Here is a 19,448-nt window from a genome sequence, read left to right as displayed (position 1 = left end):
TCACTAAGGTTCCTTGTGGTTTCCCATCCAGAGTCTTATTTTTTGACTCAAACAGATGCCTTCCTCACTTCCAGATACTGCATGTGTTCTCCATACATGACCCTAGTGAAAATGTCTTCATAATTGAATTTCTTACTACTGGATCCACAACCATGACATTAGTTAAGAAGTTAAAAATAAAAGCTGTGGCCAGCTCTGGTTTTTGTGTGCATGCATATTAATTTAAATCATTTCCGTTTAATTATATTTAGCACACATTAGAAAGTTGGTAATTATAAGAGACCTTTAATTATCAACATTCATTATTATCACTATTATTAACATACATTAAGCACCCATAGTCTGCTAAATGCTATACTCAAGATAAAAAGCATTAACCTTGCAATTCCACTGTGAGCAAGATAGAAGACAATCTTCTTCTTCCAGACAGAGAACAAAATTATATTTGCCTAACTTGACAAAGAGCCAATGGATGAGTCAGGGATAAAGCCTGGCTGTCTTAACCACTAGACAATTGGATAAACAATAGAATGGCTATAAAACTCTGTCACTTGAAGCACATCTGAATCTGTTCTTCCATAAATGTTTTTAATGCCTGCCTCAGAATTGTTGTGATGGCAGAACTTTCTGCTTCATAGGAATATCTAGATTGTATAAACAGCCAAGTCATTTGAGACCAGCTTTACAAGATACACTTTGGCATCAAATAAAATGAGACCATTTTTGGTGGAAAAACAACGAGTGGCTATAAAATAATTAAATTATTCTTTTTTTTTTTTCTTTTTAGGAAGAGGCTCATAAACTAGCTTTGAAAGAATTTTCAAATGCAGATCGCCCGAAGCACTTGAAGAATGACAGCATGATGGGACACAGGTATAAACTCTACGGTGCAACTTGCAAAGCTAGCATTTGAGTGACAGAATGAAAAGAGGCTATATTGGATTAAGACATACTTGAAGTCAAATGCTAGCACTGCTACTTAGGAATATAATCTAGAGTAAATGAGTTAATTTGTTGGAGCCATAGCTTCTTCACCTATACAAAAGAGTGAATAAAGCTGAACTTGCATATTGTAATGGGATAAAATAATATATTTGAGTATATGTAATAAAGTGTCTACAACTGACATGAACTTGGAACTGAGCAAAGAAAGTCCTTGACTCCATGACATCCTGGATACTATAACGTGACCATCTGTTGGTAGACCTAGCATGCAGATTAATGCTATTAAAACTGCAATTAAATTGCTTCACAGTTTAAGTAGGCTATTGTGAGATCATAAAATGTATTACATTTTTTTAGATAAACCTTCTATAAGTAACCCTGTTCTTTAGGCACAATGCTAGGTTCTGGATCTGTAGAGGAAATGTGATCTACCCACTAGAGGCTCAGAGTCTAGTAAAGAGATAAAAAATGTAGAAAATTATAATGTAAGATAGAATCATAATAAAGATATGCTGGTGTGTGTTGGCTATGAAGTGGTTAATTCTTTCCATAGCAGAAAGGGGTTAGGGAAGGATTAGTAAAGAAAGAGACCATTACACTAGGGTTTGTAAGAAAACTGGACATTTTATAGGGGAAAGAGGGATGAATGACAGTTGTCATTCACCTGACAGAAGAATCAGTTGGGCAAAGACGTACATACAGAAGCATTCTTTGTGCATGTGAGGAACTGTACATAGTGTGTGTGGTGTGTGTAGTGTAACATATAGGTGGTGTAAACATACAAGTAAGGGTTAGGTTGTAAAAACTTGTGCCACGGACCCAAAAGTAAACCTCTGCTAATGTGAATAAGTATTTTTGGACATCAAGAGTACCAAGACTATTCAATGGTGGTAGGGGGGAGTATTTTCAATAAATTTGCTGAAAAAAATGGATACCTACATGCAAAACAGAAATGAAGTTGGACCTTTACGTAGCACCATATACACAAAAATTAACTCAAAGTGGGCCATAGACCTAAACATGAGAGGTAAAACTATACAGTTCTTAGAAGAAAACATAGGGCAAAGCCTTCACAACACTGGAGATGGTGACGGTATCTTGAATATGACACAAAGACACAAGCAACAAGAGGATAAAAGGAGACAAATCCACTTCACAAAAATGAAAAACGTTTGTGTACCAAAGGAAGCTTAAAAGAGTGAGAAGGCAACCTTCAGAATGGGAGAAAACATCTGCAAATCATCTATACGATAAGGACTCATATCCACAAGATATGGCGAATGCCTAAAACTCAAAAGAAAAACCAACAATCCGATTTTAAAAAGGGCAAAGAAATGGAATCAACATTTCTCCAAGGAAAATAACAGGTATCCCTCACTTCTTGAAAGTTCACATTACACTCTTTTCCATTTACAGAAGATCTACATTAGTACCTGTTTTCACTAACCAAAAGAAACCCAAAGCACAATTTTGCCTTGATGGAAAAAAAAAAAAAAAAGAGGGAGAATAGCATAAAGTATTTGTTTTGTACCAGCATGTACCCGGGGAATCTAGAGTGGCAACCCAAGTACCTTCCCCAGGAACTACACTCAGCATAACTTTCAACTATGTCTGTGAGTATCTGTGCTTTATCATGATTTATGTTGTACAACTTTAGCAAGATGTGTCCTAAGGTACTAGAAAAGCATAGGAGTCATCAGTTTTTGGGTGTGGGAATGCTCAAAACATCTCCCCTATAAAGTACTTAAAATTGCTTTTGCCTTCTGTGACATTTTGGCTTACAAAAGTCTTTCACTCAGTATATGAGTATATGGGACACTCAGTATATGAGTATATGGGAGACCCGTATATGAGTGGCTAAGAGGCACCTGAAAAGATGGTCAACACCCCCAGTCATTAGGGAAATCCAAATTGAGACTCTAACTGGCTACTTCATACCCGTAAGGATGGAGACTATCTGAACCATAGAAAATGACAAGTGTTAGAGTGTGGAGAGACTGGGGACCCTTGAGCACTTGTTGGCGAGGAGGTAAAATCATACAGCTACTGTAGAAAACAGTAAGACAGTTCCTCAGAAAAAATGAAAATAACCATATGATCCAGCAATTCCACTTCTGGGTGAATGCCCAAAATAACTGAAATCAGGCTCTGAAAGATATCTGGATACCCACATCCACAGAAGCATTATTTGAAATAGCTAAAAGATGAAGGCAACAGAAGTGTCTATCAGCGAATGAATGGATAAGCACAATGCAGTCTATCCATACAATGGAATATTATTCAGCTCTTAAAGAGGAAGGAAATTAGGGTACATGCTATGACATGAATGAATCCTGAGGGTATGATGCTAAGTGAAATAAACTAGCCACCCAAGGACAACTATTGCCTGATTCCACTTACATGACATGACTAAATGGTCACACTTACAGAAAGAGAATGTAGAGCAGTGGTTACCAGGGGCCTGGGGAGAAGGAAGCAGGGAATCACTCTTTACAGAGTATAAAATTTCAGTTTGGGATGAGAATGTTCTGGAGATGGATCGTGACTGACAGCTGTGCAACAAACGGAATGTCCTTAATGCCACTGAACGGTATACTGAAAAGTGATTAAAATGTAAATTTTATGTTATGTATATTTTACCACACTAAAAAAGAAAATAACTTTATTCTTCTTTCTCTATTGATTAATAGGTCCAGAGCTTTGGTCTTAGAAGATGAAAAGAGTTCTAGAGACAGGGGGCAGACAATTACACAATATTATGAATGTACCTAGTGCCATTCAACTTGCACTTAAACATGGAGATGGTAGATATTAAATTATATGTATTTTACCACAATTTTTTAAAAAAAGTCCTACCAAGACCAAGACATTTGAAATACATCCTAAAGGCATGAGAAATGGTCAGTGGTTTCAATGCAGGAGAGTGACCTCTCAAATTTTGTAAACAGGTTCATATACTTATAGGTATATAATAATTTTACTCATGAAACAGTAAGGAACCATCTCATAATAGTAAAAACCCCACTGGACAAATGCAACAACCCTTAACTAAGCAATGACTATATATAATGAGACTATTCAAATGACATTTTAAAAATATTTATTTGAGAGAGTGAGCAAGGGAGGTGGGAGAGAGAGAGAGAGAATGAGCAAGGGAAGAAAGAGAAGCAGACTCCCTGCTGAGCAGGGAGCAAGACATGGGGCTTGATCCCAGGACCTTGGGATCATGACCTGAGCCGAAGGCAGACGCTTAACCGACTGAGCCACCCAGGCTCCTCTCAAATGACATTTTGACCTGATAAATGTGTAAACTTTTGGTAGGTGTTCCAGTTATGTGCAATCACACTGCAGCAATATCAAATACTCTGGATGCTTATTGATGTTTGGATCTTCATAGAATACAGATGACTGCCAAGTACATTTTATTTAAAAATTAAGAAGGCATGGGTGGTCAACACAGCAGTGATACTAAAGGCACAAAAAAAGGAGACACCACAACTTCTTTAGAAGCAAATCCATCCATTCTGACTTCTGATGCTTAGGAATCTGACTTCTCCTTTTAAAGGGGAATAATTCTTTCTGATTTTTCCAACAAATGCCATTGACCCATTCTTTGCTTAGAAAGGAGGGAGATTTGTAGGGAAAGACGGCTGGGAAGTCAGTTGGAAAACATCAGGGCAATGTCAGTCTGAAAATCATCAGCCAGTTGCAAGTTAAAAAAGATTTGCTAAAAGTAGCAGTGTTATTACTGGTTCAAGTCTGTCAGAAGGCTTTGGATTCTCTACTGCCTCACACCAGTAACTTCAAAACTAACTCATTCCAGATGTCCCTATGATCATCTAATCAGACATCAAAAGCTGTATGGTGACAAGCTCACATGCTGCTTACGAGGACGCTGTATGTTTCCACAAGCGTAAAACACACACAGTAGCTACTTTTAAAATGCAATTCATCTAAATCAGAATTCTATTTTCAAGTACAGAGGTATTAGGAAAGGGGCCACCCTCCTGAGAAAGAAAGAAATCTTTTAAATGTCTGCACAGTGTCATTCTACGACTAAAGTTTGAAAGGAAAAACCTAAATGAAACTTGTACTTCAGAGTTTATGTTGTGAGAAAAAAGAAATCCCTCATCAGAATAGATTTCTAAGAATCACACCATGCTCAAGGAAAAAAAAAAATCTTTTCTTCTCAATAACAATCATTTTGCATTTTTCCAAGATGAACCCCATGAACCCTTTCCTTCCATGCCTTCATTTTTTCAATAGATGTCCACAACACGGAAGGTCCCTTAGAACAGAGAGACATAGATATGGCCCACACCCTTCAGCCTTCACTTGAAAGCAACATGATCTACTTATACATGAACCTTCAGATTTAAGTTGTGCTCTCTTCTACAGAATTTAAGTGTGAATATGTATGGGTGAATGTCTTTATGCTGCTGCCTTTGTGTGTGTATCTGGCCTTTTAATTACACACACACACACACACACACACACACACCCCTTAATATTACTACCCTGAGCAATAAAAATAAATGTTGGTGTTTTGGTTAGAAATGCAACCTCATTCCATGAACAATTATAAATACTGAGGTATTAAAACGAAATTTAAAGTTGAATTCATACCTAGCAATTTAATTCACATCTGGAACTCTGAAGTTGTTTGGATGTTTCAGTCCCTAAGAACAACAGAAGTTCATATAGGGTTTCTATTTATTATTTCCTTTGAGTTACATGAAATTTGAGAGGAAATCATGTACAATTTAAATAATTTACCCAGGATCACCGAGTTATTGTTGCAATCAGAACACAGGATCTTGACCTTTAGAATAAAGCTACTTTAAACGTCACCTTTACCAAATTTTAAACAACACTGTCAAATTACATTTGCCCACACTGCTAACACAAGATGTTCATTAGTGTTTTTACCAAGAAACACCTTGTAAATGTTCCCATACTCTTGAATTAATTCACATACCAGAATTTTTTTTTTTTTAATTTTCTTCCAAACCACCTGAAACCAGAAGAACCTCTTAAAGAAGACGGAATAGGAGGAACATTTCAAACGGGAAGTCTGCAGATGCGGTAGGTGTATGAGAGGGATGCTGTCCAGATATTTCCAGTCTAATAAAGGATTTTCTAAATTCTTTGAACACAGTTATTAGGAAATTACAAAGCTGTAACTGCCAAGATCACGAACTTTTGGATTCTAGAACTCACAGTTTTGCTGGCAAAGAGCTCAGATAATCGACTCCCTTATATGAGTATTAATTTCTATTCTCTGTTCACATATCAAGGGCATAAACAGAGTTAGGCTTTATGATGTTCACCTCCAGAAAGATCAAAGTTTGTTGTCTTCTTATAATTTCTGTTCTTTCTCAGAGCCAATTTCTGTGTGAAATCACCGCTAGAAGTGTAAAGAGAGGAAATGATTCTCACCATTGAAACTGCTGACCCGCGCTGTCAACCCGCATTTTGATTCCAAGTGGAGAATTTGCATTTAAACATCTCTCTCCCCTTGTCAACACAGGCAACACGTTGTCCTAAAGCAGAAGATTCTACACTAAAGCTATTTAGGGAGCACAACCGTGTGTTGAACAGGTAATTTCACAATTTTCACATTCTAATTCATACGCTGATTCCTATCTATGATACATATCCTCACAGGCACGCACATCTCTGCAAGATGTGTTAAAAGTTGTTGAATTCATTCTGTCCATCTCAGAAGTAACAGTTTTAATCATCCAGTCATAGATTTATATATCAGGTGTCAGGGGCTTGGATAAAAAAAATGAATATATTGACTCAAGCCTCCAAGGATCTCCATCTCATAGAAGACATGTAAAAAAGCAGTTATATTTGGGGGGGATAAGAGCTAACCGAGATTCTGCGCATGGGAATTCCCTCGAGGGGCATGGAGGCTGAGCAGCGTAAGAAAAGACAAAGGACACAAACTCTGATCCTTAAAATGTATTATTTGATCATTTCAGATTGGTTTGCACATTGCTAGGGTTGTTTAACGGTTTTAGATTTGGTCATCATAACCAGACTGTAAGTTTCCTGAAGACAAACACCATAACTTAGGTTTCCCAGAAGGCACAGAGCAGAGGTCTTGGGCATCTAAAGGATTAATCAATTTATGTTGACACGAAAGCAAAACTCATGCAATTTTTTCCCTTCCTTCCTTCCTTCCTTCCTCTGATAGAGAGAAAGAGAGTGCCCAAGCAGGAGGAGGGGCAGAGGGAGAGAATCTCGAGCAGACTCTATGCTGAACACGAAGCCCGAAGCAGAGCTGATCTCACAACCCTGAGATAATGACCTGAGCTGAGATCAAGAGCTGAACACTTAACTGAGCCACCCAGGCATCCCATTCAATTTTCATCACGTGCAGAACAATGTAAACCGCAAAAGAGGACACATCACTTTTTTTTTTTTTTTTTTTTTTTTTTTTTAATTTCTGAAACTAACCTCTGAATAAGTGGTCCTTCTCTTAGACTTCCAGTTCTGGACTAGACCCAAGAAGAATGATCAGGGAACACACACCCAAACAGGAGTCACATTTCCTAGGTTCCTTTATTAGTCACGGTAGAGACATTCAGAAAACCTAAATTTATTTTACCAGTTTCTATAAGATTTGGTGAAAAATTCTGTTGCAGAATAAATTAGGTTTCTGGATTTTCCCCACCTGGAACTCAAGTCTTATAAACATAACTGCTTCGGAAATTAAGCTGCCTAAACTTGCCAAACTAAGTAAACATTTGGCCCCTTGAAATACTGGATGGCAGCTTTATCTCTTGAAAACAAAGCCATATGAAAACCATCGTTGCAATGTGTCTCCAAGCTTTGGTCTTATCAGCACACAGCGTGAACAGCTGGAGTTACAAACACCAGGACTATTATTAAATCACTGTGTCAGAAAGGGGGAAAAAAAGAAAAACCTTTTGTAGGCTTCAGTATCTCTAAATAACACAATTACATATTACATGTTATTTCTCCCTCCCTTTTGCTCATTGGTGTCCATCTCTCCTCACTGGGAGACAATGAATAAAGCCTTCCTTCCCATCTACATCACCGTCTACAACAATTAATTGATTTCAATGTTTCTATATTATAGCTACTTAATTGGGTATCTAGTGGAAAGAAAAACATGATTTGGTTATTCAAAATTTTTGTTAAGTTTCTGTGTGGGGTTTTGACAGTCAGGGACCCACCACCGAAAGTTCTCTCACATCTCTCAGTGACAATTTGATGATTTTAAACCCTAAAAGCAATGCTACTTAAATTTCTCTGTAATATTTCAATGATGTCTTTCATGGAAATGAAAATGTTTAAGCCAAGATCAACAATGATGATGATTTCAAATATCTCCGACACACAAAGGATAATTTCTCAAATCAACGCTCCATCACATTATTTGCAAAACACAAAGAGAATGTCCCTATTCATTGGAAATACTTCCTTCCACTTGAAGCTACCTGCCACTATTTTTGCTGATAAAATAGGAAAAACTACAAAGAACCATCTTATCTCCCTTCACATGCAAGACCACGGGAAGCACTTCTCCCCAGGGTGTCTTCCCTTTACCTCCAACCCTACTCTTGCTGGGATCAGGTTGCTGACCTCTCAATGCAGCAATTCAAAAACTTCTATTCATCCTTACATCTGAAATTTATATCCTAGATGTTGGATAGGCCACATGAAAATAAGATGAAACAGCCTTAATTATTTAATATTTGGGGGGTGGTGTAAATTCCCACCACACTTCTTAATCTCTATCCTTCACCAAATTCTGAGAATTCATGGCTTTCTCATGTTGTTTCATCCTAAACCTGCAAACAAGCAGTTATTGATCATTTTTTCCCTTTTAAAATTTGATAAGATGTGAGAGAGTCTCAAATTAAAAAAAAAAAAAAAAAAAGGAAGAGAGTCTCCTTCACAAGAAATGGATGCCCGTGGGGCGTCTAGGTAGCTCAGTGGGTTAAGCCTCTGCCTTTGGCTCAGGTCATGATCACAGGGTCCTGGGATCAGGCCCTTAATCAGACTCTCTGCTCAGCAGGGAGCCTACTTCCCCCCTCTCTCTCTCTGAATGCCTCTCTGCCTACTTGTGATCTCTGTCTGTCAAATAAATAAATTTAAAAAAAAAAATCTCAAAAAAAAAAAAGAAAAGAAAAGAAAAGAAATGCATGCCCATGCAAAGGTCCACAGCATAACACCTCAGGGTTAACAGACCCTCTGAAACTCATCCATGAACTTCCAACTTAATAACCCCAGTACTGCCATGCTATTTTTAAAAAAGAAAATGTATATGTTGTGGATATGAACTCTTTAAAAGACGGACCAATATTTTCTTAATATATTTTGGTGATGCAAGAGAAGTAACGGTTTTAGAACAAACAAAGTCATTTACTCTCCGAGAACAACCATAGCATTATAATTTTCAGGAATCCACTTTTTAATTTACTCGCCCTGCAGGATCATTTTGCTTCAGGGGTTAAATGTGAAACTATAAACAGTCATTAAAACACAAAACAACCATAGTAGTTAACCGGATATTAAGAAAAAAGTCACATCTGGTTTAGAGTTCTCTTCCACCCACAAATTCGGGAACATCAATTTCAAGAACCTGGTTTTATGGCAAGCCCTTAAGCCAAAAACACCAGGTTACAATCAAGGCAAGGGAGGTAAGACATCCCATAAGCAGACTCCCACTATTACTTCTTGCCCCCAGGATTCTCTTTCTTTAATTCAAAAGCAGTCAGTAGGATTGGTTTTTCTATTGCTTTGAAAGATAAATAGTCATTACAATTTGCACATTAATAATTATGCTATTCTGATTAATTGACGGGTTTATGAAAAGAGGAAGAAAGAAAATAAATTTCCATGCTGTTTAACCAGTGGTACCCTAAGTAACAAAGAGTGAGGTTTGGTGGCTTTTCAGTACACAGAATTCGAGACTTGTACAGAATTTGATTTTCCTAATTTAAACGCTTTTTAAAACTTCACCTTGTCTGAGGGTGTACATCTTAAATAACCAATTTGTAATAATTTAACCAGCCAGAAAACAAGTGCAACTTCTCCAGCTTTTCACAAACATGCATCTCTGGGCATCAAAGAAAGTTCTTCCTGCTATAATAAGCCTAATGAAGTGCAAGTAAAAATAACAGTCATCAACTGTGGTTTTAAAGGCAATATTTCAACATAATCAAATGTGTCAAATATTCATCCTTACAGCTTTTTAAGCTGTGGGTTATAAGCAAGTTTCATTTCTTGGGAACGACTGAACATAACCCACTTGGGGCTTTGCCATCTGTGAATTACTTACATGTGAACACTCTGTTTAAGAGCTGGAAATTTTGATTGTTTTTCTTCCTTTGGATATTGGAATGCAATGTCATTGAACAGAGCTTTTTAAGCAATTATTGTTCATGTTACTTGTACCATGGCTGAATTATCACACACATCCCATATTCATCATCACTTATTAATTCATAGACATCAAATATGGTGAGTTTATAGAGGAAGTAACCAAGTGGGACTATGGAATCTGAGAGATGGGGAAGAATCTGCAGTCTCCAATTCTGTAGTCCCTGGGCTCAGGGACTGGCCACAAAACCCCTCTTTGCAGTGTGCTCCCTTGTGAGAGTCATGGCTGTGTTCCCATGGTTTCCTTGAAAGGCCGTTCCTCTTATCGCTGAGCAAACAATGAAAGTGACTGTGGGGCTATATGTAGGGTGCCACATAATTCATCATCCGTACACGGACACCTCTGGGAGGTGGGGGGGACACTATTAATAATTATGCCAGGACAACAGGCACGAACTAGGACTGCCCCAGGCAAATCTAATCATACCGTTACCGCAGAGATGATGGGCGACCCAAAGACCTTCTCCCAAGGGTCTCAAACCATTTCATTAATGCTAGATCCAATTTTACTTCTGTCCAGAGCTCTTCTGTCCAATGGAAGTAGAATGTGAACCATAGATCTAATTTTAAACTTGCTAGTAGCCATGCTTTAAAAAGAAACAGGTGAAAATAATTTTGATAGTATATTTTACTCTACCGAATATACCATCGTGTCATTTCAATGTGTAGTCAATATAAAAATTATTAATGAGGTCTTCCATATTACTCTTTTTTTTTTTATATCTCAATCATTAAAATGCATTTTGTGTGTTACACTCGAATCACATTTCTAATGCTCAATAACCACACGTGGCCAGTGGTTATAGTATTGGACAAGCAGGTCCAGTGACAAGTCCTTGAGTTAGGATACATAGGAATAAATGAACAGAAGCATAACACACACACACACACACGCACACACACACACACACGCACACACACACATTTTTCTTCTGGATCAAAACAGACTCACTGAACGTCTTTCTTTACTAACTTAGCCTGCTTTTCACAGTACGGCAGTTAAACTATTTGCCTCTTTTGCTTGAGGTGAACCAGACTTTGGAGCAGTTAAATCTTTACCTGGTAGATCTTTCGGGTAGCAGAGAGAATGGCCAAATTAGAACAGATGGGTAAACTTCTGAGAACTTCTAGAACTCTTCGTAGACTAATATGGGCCTACATTCCTGAGTCCAACACATATATAGCATGTACCCTCCATGTGCTTGGCACTAGAGATAGACAAATAAGGCACACTGTCTGCACCTTGGGCTGTTAAGGCTTCAAGTTTGCTTGGATATTATTTTACAACCAAAGGAAGAGAAGTCTAGGATGTGCCAGTATTCTGTGGCAAGCAAGGACCAGACTCTATTCTTTGGGCCTCAGATCTGCATTTCATCAGCCACAGAGAACATTGAGGAAAGGAAGAAATGTGATTTCCTTTTTACTGTTGATACATACAGACTCAACCACTGCCTGGGAACTTGCATACAGTTAGGTTAAAGAATTTGGGGTGCCAGCCTTTCTTCTTGAATTAGGACTTGCATCTTTACTAGCAATAATATACTCCCTCACCAAATCCCTCAACTTAGAACTCAATGGTATCCTAGTTTGGTAAGATCATGGAATCTATCAGAAACATACCAGTCCTCATTTCCTGTAAGGAAAGCAGTATTGAATATTTTCGATTGGCCTAAACACAGAACCTAAGTGATAAAAACACTGAACTAAATACAGGTGATTCTCTGCACGTAAATGATGGTAACACAATCAGATATACTCTGACTTGGGGTATACCTACATTGAAAAAATGAGCAGTAAACTGTAACTTTTCTCATTTATACAGCTTCTCTTCCTCCAATCCAGTATACTTGGGCTTAACACGGTCTCAATCTGTGTGCTAAATACTGGTTCTGTTTCAACTCAACAATAGAGTGGAACACATACACCTGATTTTTGTTAAAGTAATGTTCCATTAAATATGTTTCCTTAAAAGGACAGTGGAGAAACTTTACATCTAAAACACTTTGAGGACACTTGCTTCCTTGTTTATAGAAAGAAATATGCCAAAACACTGCCACAATCTTAATTAGTAAATAAGTAAATAGTTATTAGTGATTTGATATAGGGACTCCTAACTCATACACATTGGCACATATTCTTGAGAACATTTTATACCAAACTGGTGAGAATCTGGTTAGTTCATTCAGCATCCTTATATAAGTCTAAAATATTGCTTTTTTTCCTTAGGGCACTATAGACAGTGAGACTTAAAATGGAAAAGAGCCTGGCTTTTAGGAAACTTTTTAAAATGGCTCCATTATTGAAGATCACCTATTGCACAAATATATACGCATTAACCAAAGTCTCTCAGGCAACTTCCAAGGTTGGACCACAGTCACAACTCTTCCAAGTACTCGGGATTTATCAGAAAGATCCGACAGTACCACATTGTATGAAAGGCGGACACCAGCTCTTCAGGATTCATTCTCCATTTAACCCATCAGTTAGAAGTGAATCTTGTTACAAGCACTTCTGATACATAATTTTATTTTTCTTTAATTTGGATGTTGAGTTCTAGAAACCCAGTACTGGCACAACATCCATAATATTGGTATCTTGAAACTCTATGAGCACTCACCATGGTGGGACTTCAAAAAGCCCTGCATTAACACGCTGAAAATACATGAAATGATATCCTTGGGCATTCAAAGCAGGAGGATGGAGGAAATTCGACAGTGTGGTGTGCTGGTGAACAGCGTGAACTTTGAAGCCAAATCAGTTGGGTTAAATTCTTTACTGTCCTTTACTAGTTGTGACCTTAGAAAAATTACTAAACCTCCCTCTGCCTCAATGGCATTATCAGTAAAATGGAAGCCAAAATTGATGCCCACCTTGGTGTGGAAGTTTAAATGATGCAGTGTAAAGCACCAATCAGTGCTGTGTAAGTTACCAGAATATTCCAGTGATAGCTCATAGAAGCTATTATTAACACTGTATGTCCTGACAAATGCTCTCCAACGATCAGCTTACTTAAGACTGCAAAGTCCCAGTTAGTCTATGGGTAAGGCACTTTGATCTTTCATTAGAAAGGCAAACGGCAGGATACCTACTAGAATAACAGGTTTCAGACTCTGGCCACTGGGGTGTGAAGCCCTCGGCTGGGCATCAGCAGGTGGGCCCGGAGCTGGGTCACTGCTTCTCCTCACCAGCAGTGGAGTGCCTGTAGGACAAAGTAAGAGGTGAGAGGTCAGCAGAACCCTGGGGAGGAGAGAGTGCAAGGGTACAATGCAATTTAATTAAAAAGGTTTACAACATGCTTTTATGTAAAAACATTCTATTTCTAAGGATGCTTGTAAATTAATCCATTTAATGATCTTTTGTCATCTATTTACAGACCGACACATGGAAACAAAATCTTGCAATTCTCTTCTTTCCTCACTTGCCTTTCAAAACAAGACTTTGTACTTAACCAAAACCTTTAGGCAATGCAGACGTTGGCAGTGTGCAACTGAAACAGATCTAGAGAATGTATCTGAGTATCAAAAAGAATGATTATCCCGCAGACGAGTGAAGAGGTTCACATAGTCAGTGCAATTTGCTTTTCAGTAGAGCTAGAAGTATAGTTATTGCTGCCATTTGGTGCTTCCCAAATCTTTTGAATGACAATATACATTGAAATATATTATTTGCTGGGGTTAGAGCATTAATGTCTATTGAAGTATAGAAAGAGATTGGTTCCATTCTCTTCCTTTTTTCCTGAAGTCGATAAAACTGGTAAGGAAAATAAGTTAGTTCTTCTAAAATAATATCTTGATTTCTTTTTAATTTAATAAAAAGCTTCCACTATTAAATATTTGAGCTAGTTATTAAATTCTGAGAAAAGATCATACTATTAGAAAGTTCAAGTGAAATTCAACCTTAACAGAGCTAGCGGTCTAACTAGTCTGCCTACAATTAGGCCTAAAATAATTTGTTTCATACAAAATTGGCCATTGTAGAGGAAACTCTCAAAAAAATCCTTTTGTGGTCTAAAAATTGCTCTCTTATAAAAATTAACTTTTAATTCACACACTTTGGGGGAAAATGGAAAGCAGGAGAAATGCAATTCTCCATTTATCAATATTCTGCAAAATCTTCCCCAACTCTCTTGAGCTATTGCTGCTTAAAAGAACATTTTTTCATATTTCATTTTATATGGTACAGTTACAAAAAGTGAATCCATTTTGAAGTTATTTACAAATCTGATTTCCAACATTTTTATTCTTTGTACAAAATATAGATGCTAATACCTTCCAACTTTGTTCAGACTCTTTTTATCCTTGTTTTTAAAAAAATAACTTCTTTTATAATAGGAAATTAAGATCTACTGAGGATGAAATACTAACCAAAAGGTGTTATAAAGCCCAAGTTTACAGCCCATTATTTCTTTTTTATTAATAAACATTTCACTATGTTATTCCCTAATTCCTCCATTTCCATGTAAAAAAATTTCTTAAGCAAGTGACATAGCAAGAGTTGTATGGTTCCCAACTCTCTTGAATGAGACATTAAATGAAAATAAGTAGGAGTGAAAATATCATAAATATCTCAAGGCAATAGGGTCTCAGTCCTGTACCAATATTTTCCCCGATTCAGGTGATCTGAATTACTGTTAATATAAAGTGAACAAATCTGTCTAAAGGTGATATCCTCAGAAGCAATCTATTATCCTAAAAATTAAGAGGAGATTGGAGAAAACTCTATGAAACTCCAGTTAGTTTCTAAACATTTAAGCCAGACCAGACCATTGCATGCCAGTGATCTAAAAACAAACAAATTAAAAGCAAGTAAAACCAGCATGGAACACCAAGGTCCAATAATAGGTTGATTTAGAGGCACAGAAATGGAAATCTTAGTGACTGACAACTGTACTGTTTTTTCAGCCGAGTCATACACACATATATGAATATATACAGAATATACGTGTGTGTGTGTGTGTGTGTGTGTGAGAGAGAGAGAGAGAGAGAGTCCTATTACTTTTCCTGGATAATAAATATATTCTTCTTAAAGCCACCCTAGATAATTTTCTTGCAACTCCAAGGACATGGTTATGACTCTTTACTTATCACCAATATCTGCTGTTTCAATAACAAAATGTTTAATTATTTAAGACATAATTCTATGACAATATGAGTTTGAATTTGTGCATTCAATCAATAGGCCATAATATTACAGGGTGTTTCCTGGGACAACACAGTTCAGTTTGGTACCAGTGTACCCACTATTTGGATCATTAACAAAAAAACAAAGGAAGGTGGCTAGACCTTAAACATACTTCCAACTCATCTGGAATAAGCTTTGTTCTTCTCTACTTTTTTTTGGATTCCACACTTAAATGTCTCCTGTTGAGTCACCTTCTAATTTTCCTTTGGCTGTCTTAATGTGTTAATAATAAGCATAAATCATTTCACACTGGAATTAATAATGAGCATATTTAAATATGAACTGCTATCTCAGAGAGTTTTAAACAACCATTCCTTTGGCAATTTAAAATTCATTTGATACTTGTATTTTTTTTTTTTTTAAACTGCCAAGCCTCATTTGAAGGTGCCTGCCAAGAAGAGATGAGTTACAACTTAAAGGACAGACAGATGCATCCTAATAGAAGTAATTCCAAGTACTGGAGACAATTTGGGGGAAATCCTTATATATATGTAATAGAGTAGAAGGCCCACCTTGCAAGCACCACTAACTGAAACAAAAGGAAGACAACCACATCCAGTTTTAGAGAATTTTCTGTGGGAGGGAAAAAGTAAATAACACATGACCTCTGCCGTGAAGGAGCTTATAACCTAACAGTGAGATTAGACTCGACTCTAAGAATGATCATGTGTCCATACAGTAAAGAGGACCATGGATTTTGGAGTCATGAAAACCGAGATTCACCTCTCCTGTCTCTGTGACACTGGGTGGCTTGGTGACACATTCTCATCATTTAAAACCTGGTGTTAAAAAAAAATCATCGTGTTGATAGAAGGCTGAAATAAAAGAAGGCAGGCATGGGACATGGAACCCTGCAGTCTGCAGTTTTCATACAGGAAATCCTGCCCCCCCCCCCCCCATAAAATGAACTTAATAGCACTTGGCTCTTGTTGTGAACAGTGTCACCTGCTCAAAAGCTGAGCACCGAATTTTCCTGAAATAATATGTAAATGAGGGCACCTGGGTGGCTCAGTCCATAAGCATTTGCCTTTGGCTCATGTCAGGATCCCAGGGTCCGGGGGTGGAGTCCCATGATCGAGTCCCATGTGGGGCTTCCTGCTGGGGGGGGGGGGGGTCGTCTTCTCCTTCTCCCTCTGCTCCTCCCACCGAGCCTGTGCTCTCTCTCACTCTCTCTCTTTCAAATAAGTAAATAAAATTTATAAAAAGAAATAATATGTAAATTAAACTAGTAAAACATAATCCTGTGCTGAACCAGGTACAGACTTACTATAGAAATCAAAGCTTTTAAGAAAAAAGAATGAGGGTGTGGGAAGGGAACTGAAAATGGAAAAAAATAACCCATTATTCATTGGTATTTTTTAGTTAATTAAGAAAGGACTCTTATTATTAGATTTTAGAGGCAAAAGTCCTCAGTTCAGCTCAAGAGAACAGCAGTATTCCTTGGAATCAGAGTTTAAAAGCTACTGGTAGCAAAGCTCAAATAAAATAAGAAATGTTATGTACCTTACAGCATAAAATCTTACACAACTGCACTATGTTTTTCCACATGGTTAACTATTTGAGGCCTCACTGTGTATCAGGAGCTATACAAGGGGTGACTACTATTAAGATGAGTAGTCATGGTGCTTGCTTAGGCTTTCTTTTAAAAAAGAGGATGTGAGGCCGAGGAACAATTTGCACAGAGGTAGACATCAGCGCACTGTGCCAGTGGGGTTAGCTATGGATTATTGAACCCACACCAATGAACATGCACACCGTAGACTGGATGAGTCCCATTTTATTTAAGCAGATGCACAGAAACTTAATGGAAGCCAAAGAGCACCAAAGAGAAGCAGCATCCCTCTCAGCAGAAGAGCTGCTGATCAAGTGTGTAGCTGCTGGTGACTCTGTCCTTGACGACAGGGGCTTGCCACCAGGAAAGTCTGAATTCTTTCCGGAGTCCTGTTCACGAATGCCCAGGGCTTATGTGACACTCGGGACAGAATCACTCACTGCACTTCCCTTTACAGAGATACCTAGACTCATCAGGTTCTCCAGGCCTTGTGCCAACCAGCACAAGAGTCAGTGTCTGGATGTCTATAGATGATGCCGCATCTCCCACTGCTGAAGCGTCACCATTCGAATGATGGCAAAACAAGAACTGAAAGGGGTACACAGTTGCTTGTCCAATGTCCTTATAAATGTAAATAAGGGGACATATTGGAGAAAAGAGTTCTAAAAGAGGCAGCAACTAGTTAAAAGGATCAAATGGGTATATTAATGAACTGTGGAAGACATAAAGGCCAATTCAAGTTACCCGTGTAAGTTTCCATCTCTTTATTATAATTTCTCTCTCTCTCTCTCATACACACACACACACACACACACACACGCACACACACACACACACACACACATATCCCTACATTTGGAAGATGTGTTTGGGCTGGAATTAGCTTAAATGACAGATGATGTGTTGTACATAAAATTCTGTTTGGGAGATTTTTGAAAGACATCATTTTCTTTAAAAAAAATTATTTTTATTTATTTGTGGAGAGAGAAAGAGCCCACCATAGAGCACTAGTGGGAGGGGAAAGGCAGAGGCAGAGGGAGAAGCAGGCTCCCCACTGAGCCAGGAGCCCAATGCAGGGCTTAATTCCAGAACCTGGGATCATGACCTGAGTTGAAGGCAGATGTTTAACAGACTGAGCTACCAGGTACCCCAAGATTTAGACATTTTAGAAAGATAGGCAGTTATTGAAACGAAAACCAAAGCCCAGAAGAATCACCCACATGATACCTCAGTGGGCAGAGGAAAAAAACATCACAAAGGTACAGGTTCTAACTTGTCTGGTAAGAGTAGAGATTTACCTAAAAATGGTTAATGATTCTCCTGAGCAAAACCAAAAGGCTAACTTGTCATCAGTACTAGTCCTATTCATTCTAGAGTGACTGATACCTAAAAGAGCTTAAGGGCATCCCAGCTCACGTGCCATCAAGGCACGTGGTGGACTCAAGCCCAGAGAGACCTGAAGGGCAGTGAGAGGGAAATGGATAGAGACTCAGCGGTCGCCGGCAGAAATGGAACGAACGGTTAACTAGGAGAAGACATGGGAGAATTTAGCAACAAACATGTATACAAAGCAAATGAGAAGCATAAAAGAGGTGTCTAAAACGTTTCTTATACTTCTTGCTTAGGGAAGAGAGGGCAATAGGAAAATTTCAGCAACTGCTCTGATTTGTTTTAGAAACAAACAGACAAACTCAATGTTTTCAATCCAAGATGTCTTGAAGTGTGTGAAAAACAAGACACTGATGTTCAGTTGGGCATCATGAAGAGGAGTCTGAAGTTCAGATTAGAAATCATATTGGCTTCCAGAATAAACAAGCAGAGATAAAGATGAGGTAAACAAAATGTGAAAAGGAGGAGTTCGTACAGGTGTATCAATGGCATCACATACAAAACAATGAGAGAAACAGAATTTTACATTCTTACAGAAGCTTCAGAAAGAAAGGGTATCTAGAATGAGAAATGGCAAACAAAGCCACAAAGGCAAACGTACAGCGAAGGCGGGGGGGGGGGGTGGAGAAAATGGAGAAAGGGACTGGAATTTCCAAGATAAACTGTTTACGTACAGAGGGGATAAAACCTGGTCTTTTTAGAGTTTCAATTTTCCTTTGCTCTAAGGGATTACTTCTGTAGTTACTGAATTATCAAATCACCAAAACAGACAGTTTAAAGAAAGAAAACATGTTCTCTCGGCAATGCTACTGACACTGAGGATAACAAGATAAATACAAAAGGGGAAAAAGCTATTGAAATACACCGAAATTGGTAAATATTTCACTTTGAGGATAAAAATAAATTGCAAATAGTTAAAAAACCTTAGAAACTTAAAAAGTGATAAGTAGGAAAAGAC

At 37.9% G+C, this 19,448-nt stretch overlaps 1 protein-coding gene across 3 annotated transcripts in view; it reads right to left on the bottom strand.

Annotated features, from left to right (window-relative positions):
* Nucleotides 1-19,448, bottom strand: part of PARD3B (par-3 family cell polarity regulator beta) — a 1,033,909-nt gene that overhangs the window by 543,301 nt on the left and 471,160 nt on the right. For 2 of the 3 annotated variants that reach the window (XM_059393291.1, XM_059393292.1), the window contains exon 4: nt 13,458-13,567. In XM_059393291.1, the coding sequence (XP_059249274.1) occupies nt 13,458-13,567 (110 nt within the window). Of the gene's footprint in view, nt 1-13,457; nt 13,568-19,448 lie in introns of those variants that run through there. The other variant, XM_059393293.1, reaches the window with a different exon arrangement.

This window comes from Mustela nigripes, chromosome 3 (assembly GCF_022355385.1).
Source record: "Mustela nigripes isolate SB6536 chromosome 3, MUSNIG.SB6536, whole genome shotgun sequence".
Lineage (NCBI taxonomy): Eukaryota > Metazoa > Chordata > Mammalia > Carnivora > Mustelidae > Mustela > Mustela nigripes.
This window is presented reverse-complemented; position numbering and strand designations above follow the sequence as displayed.